This window comes from Lottia gigantea (assembly GCF_000327385.1).
Source record: "Lottia gigantea unplaced genomic scaffold LOTGIsca_161, whole genome shotgun sequence".
Taxonomy (NCBI): Eukaryota; Metazoa; Mollusca; class Gastropoda; family Lottiidae; genus Lottia; species Lottia gigantea.
In genome coordinates this window covers 208,031-212,923 of record NW_008707986.1, presented here as the reverse complement: position 1 = coordinate 212,923, position 4,893 = coordinate 208,031, and the positions used below count along the sequence as shown (strand labels likewise).

At 33.8% G+C, this 4,893-nt stretch overlaps 1 protein-coding gene across 1 annotated transcript in view; it reads right to left on the bottom strand.

Moving 5' to 3' along the window:
* Positions 1–4,893, bottom strand: part of LOTGIDRAFT_173486 (hypothetical protein) — a gene marked incomplete at both ends in the record, with an annotated part of 43,033 nt that overhangs the window by 2,252 nt on the left and 35,888 nt on the right. The window contains 2 exons of the mRNA XM_009051229.1: positions 1,554–1,649; positions 2,522–2,644. Of these exons, the coding sequence (XP_009049477.1) occupies positions 1,554–1,649; positions 2,522–2,644 (219 nt within the window). The remainder of the gene's footprint in view (positions 1–1,553; positions 1,650–2,521; positions 2,645–4,893) is intronic.

The window sequence follows — 4,893 nt, the reverse complement described above, 5'->3', positions numbered from 1 at the left end:
ATATTTAGACCCCTAAAAAACCGGAAGTTGTGAAGTGACCCTAAAGGTCAAAAGTTCATAAGAAATTCAACGTCAGCTATTATCATCATGGTGAATATGAAGCTTATCAAAGGTCAAGGTCACGATATATGAGCCTTCAAATTTCGAAAAAATATCTCGGAAATTGCAAACAAAGCAAAAACAATTTTAAAAATCGACTTCGTTCAGTTGTTCGTGTTCTTTAATTTGACATCAAAATCAACAAAATCTTAATAAAATTTTGAAGAATTTCAGAAAAATCAAAATAACGACCAAACTATCAATTTCTGTGTATAGTAAATGCCTCGTCTTTTTAAAGTCATAACTTTATCTACTTATTATTAAGAGTTTCAGTGACCTTCATACACAAAAAACGGCAGTGGGTCAACCGGAAGTTAGCACCTTGATTTCGCGCAAACCGGAAGTGATGCAAAATTTTTGATTATGCAAATTAGTTTTCTGAAGTGATCTCTTTTGGCAGCAGAAATTCCAAATCAATCGGACGAATCGACGAAAAAATAGAAATTTTTATCAAAATTTGCAAAATTCGGCTAAAAATGTGTACTATGAAATATCAAAACTCGAATTTTTAACTGCTATCACATAGGGTATTCTTGCGAAATTCTATAACTCAAAACTTAAGCAAAATCGCTTCAAAATTGCTTCTTCTAGAGTAAACTATGTACGTTTTGCACATTTTGCAATGTGCCACTATCCGTTTTGAAAAAATGTTCCATTTTTTATTCATTAGTTAAACATGGAATATGCAGATCCAATGTATTGCTAATGTTGCTGTAACAATTACAGTTTCTGCAGAGTACTCGACACTCATACTTTTTTTGAAAGTAAGAAAACAAAGCAGGCGTCCAAAGCACGCCCTGCAAAAATGAGGAACAGTCGCTTTAAAGGGACAGATTCGCCATTTTTGAGTAATCAGACTTTTTTCTCAGATTCGGGAATTTTTTACAATAAAATACGATTGTTTAAAAAATTGGCGCCTCTATCCCTTTAAATGGGTTAGGCTCCTCTCCTGGGAATTTCGTTTTTAATATATATTATCCTTCACCCTGAGATCCTTCTGTAAGTCAATATAACTCCTGTAAGTGGAATATTTCTTGGGTAGGGCTCCTTTAAGGGTGGGGGTCTATGCACTTGGTTCAACCAGTCCCTGTTAGTTGTACCAGTTTTGTTTGATCAATCATACTTTTTCAGCAACGGAATTTTTTTTAGCTAAGTCAATTCGTAATAATGCTCACAGCTCACCGTCGGAATTTCAGCCTTCAAATAGTCAAATACATGTGTGTCCAGAATAATGCGCGTTAAAAAGTTAAAAAGACTAGTCGTCTTTTTTATGAGACATGACCATATATAGGAAAGACATCAATAGACATATGAAATGAAGTTCTTTGTATGAGGTATTTTTGAAAGAATTGTGCGACTTTCGTACATTTCTGGTACTTCTGAAAACTATGACTCGAATCAACCCCCTGAAATGGGGGACTCGTCCCTTTAAAAAAATTTTTTTTTGAACTTACTACAATCGTCACCGAACGTTCCTGCTACACAATCACAAATAAATTCACCATTAACCTCCTTCTGCTCAGCACCATTTTTACAATCCTTGATGGTATCTACAATTATACAAACGGCAATATTTATTCCCAAGCCTATAATGGTAGTTAAGGTTTTGGTTTTTCTTTTTCTTAAGTATTCTAAAGATTTCAACTAATAATATCGAGGCATTGTAAAGCCAAACACCAAAACTAGGTCCAACTGCTTTATTAACAATCAGTGCTCTCAGTTTTTAATAATCCGTTTCAAATCAATTCAGCTTTATCAAGAAGATACATAGATATAAATAGCACTTTTAAAATGTATTTTCAAGTATAATTTAGGAGTATACTTAAAGGGACAGTTGTGTCATTTTTAGGGGGTTGATTTTAATCTTAAATATATGTAAATAGTCCTGATATGAAATGTACGAAAATCGAATAATTCCTTCAAAAATATCTCAAACTAGGAATTTTCTTTATATTTCTATATATATGGCAGCGTTGCGCAACTGTCCCTTTAAAACAATTTTTTTTGAACAATCACAAATAAATTCACCATTAACCTCCTTCTGCTCCGTACCATTTATACACTTAACGAGATCTACAATTATAGAAACAACAATATTAATTTTCAAGCCTATAATAGTAGTTTAGTGCTCTCCGTTTTTCTTTTTCTTTACTATTCTAAAGATTTCAACTAATAATATCGAGGCATTATAAAGCCAGACACCAAAACTAGGTAAAACTGCTTTATTAACAATTAGTGCTCTCAGTTTTTAATAATCCGTTTAAAATCAACTTCAGCTTTATCAAGAAGATACATAGATATAAATAGCATATTTTAAAAGTATTTTCAGGTATAATTTATGACGTTTACGATAATGAAAACTTTTTACAAAAAGCGGAATATCCCTTTAACTCAGACTTAATTCACTCCTGGCTCTACTTACCGTCACAATATTTTCCAGTTGTACCGGGCGAGCAAACACAGTTGGGAACATCAGTGATATTTTTTCCCGGTATACAGGTACTACCATTGGCACAAGGGTTTTCAACATCACAAACTCCTAGACCTACATGAAGAGAATGTCGGCTTATGCAGTGTGCAATGAAGGAAATTTTACCAGGACAGCGGCATTAACTTATACAGCCTGTAGCACACGGTTCCCCCGTTTATTGTCACCCTGACCTAAAAACTAAATTTGTGTCTCTACAATGCTGAACCATGAATGAGTCCATCAAGATATTGCCGGATATTTTACAATGTCCTTGTGTCCCACACGATACCAAAATACAGTCGAGGAGTGAATTAAAGGGACAGATGCGCCATTTTGGTTGATTGTATTCTTGAATATATGTAAATTGTCTTTAGGAGTACTAGAAATGTACAAAAATCGAATAATTCCTTCAAAAAATATCTCAAACTAAGAATTTTACACTATTACTGATTGGCTTAGCACAAAAAATCCCGTTTCTTAGACTAAAGTAAAAATTGGCAAAAACAAACTAGAACTGTTCCCTTAACGAAGGTGGATAGAAATTTAGATAAGAAATAAAAAAGTTGGTAATGTGCATGCACACAACAAAAATTGAATATTTCCATCAAATTTAGAATTTGATTATGCACACACATACCAAGTTTGATGAAATAAGGATAAGAAATAAGAAAGTTGTGAAATTAAGTGGGGCTATACCTTTCTTTAAGGCGCATCGATTGCAACATTTTCTTTAATATGCCCTTGACATCATTAAGTGCGATATTATTTGAAACAATTAAATATATAGATAAAACTTCTGAAGTTTGTAGGGTGCTAATCAAAGAGGGTTTAAGATACAGCACTCCAAAAGTGCAAAATTAACCATATTTAGACCCCTAAAAAATCGGAAGTTGTGAACTGAAAAGTTCATAAGAAGTTCAACGTCAGCTATTATCATCATGGTAAATATGAAGCTTATCAAAGGTCAAGGTCACGGTATATGAGCCTTCAAATTTCGAAAAATATCGCGGAAATTGCAAAAAAAGGAAAAACAATTTTCAAAAATCGACTGTGTTAATTTGACATCAAAATCATCAAAATCTGATAAGCCGTAATCTCTACATAAAATTTTGAAGAATTTCAGAAAAATCAAAATGGAAACTATCAATTTCTGTGTATAGTAAATGCCTCTACTTTTTAAGTCATAACGTTATCTACTTATTAGTATAAATTCCAGTGACCTTCATACATAAAAAACGGGAGTGGGTAAACTGGAAGTTAGTATTTTGATTTCGCGCAAACTGAAAGTGATGCAAAATTTTTGATTGTGCCAATTTGATTTCTGAAGTGATCTGTTTTGGCAGCAGAAATTTCAAATCAACCGGACGTATGGACGAGAAAATAGAAAATTTGCAAAATTCGGCTAAAAATGTGTGCTATGAAATATCAAAACATGTATTTTTACCTGCTATCACATAGGATATTCTTGAGAAAGTCTAAAACTCAAAACCCACGCAAAATCGCAAAAAAAAAACTCACACGAGTGGAACGTGAAGCGTTAAACTTACTTAAGAAAGACGATAGCATTGTTATTAAAAAGAGTGACAAAGGTTCATGTTGTGTCATTCTGAATAGGGAGGATTATGTTTCAGAAGCAGAGAATCAACTGAATAATCCTAAACATTATGCCATTTTACCGAAACCAATTTTCAAAGAAACTGCTAACATGATTAACAATATTCTTGCCGATTTAGTCAAAACTAGTTATCTCAAACAGAAACAATATGACTACCTGTCTGCCAAACCTGATTGTCGCGAGAGACATTTGTACACTTTGCCTAAAATCCATAAGAATCCAACAAAGGAGTGGTTTATCTCGAATAAAATCCCTAAAGGTCGCCCGATTATATCTGACTGTGGTAGTGAGTCATATGCAGTGTCAGAATACATTGATCATTTCTTACTACCTCTAGCATGTCAACATCGCGCCTACCTTAAAGACACAACCGATTTTGTCAATAAAATAAAAAATCTTCGAGTTCCCTCTAATGCTATTTTAATTTCTATCGACGTTTCTTCTATGTATACCAATATCGATAACACTACTGGTTTAACGGCAGTTCGTAAAGCTTTTAATAGAAACCCAGATCCAAACAGACCCGACGATGCAATTCTACAGCTTTTAGAGATTTGTCTTAGTCGAAACGATTTCACATTTAATGGCAAAACATATTTACAAACTTCAGGGACAGCAATGGGCAAACGATTTGCCCCTTCGTACGCAAACCTTTTCATGGCAGAGTGGGAACGTGAGGTGTTGCCCCTCTGTCCATTTGACCCACTTT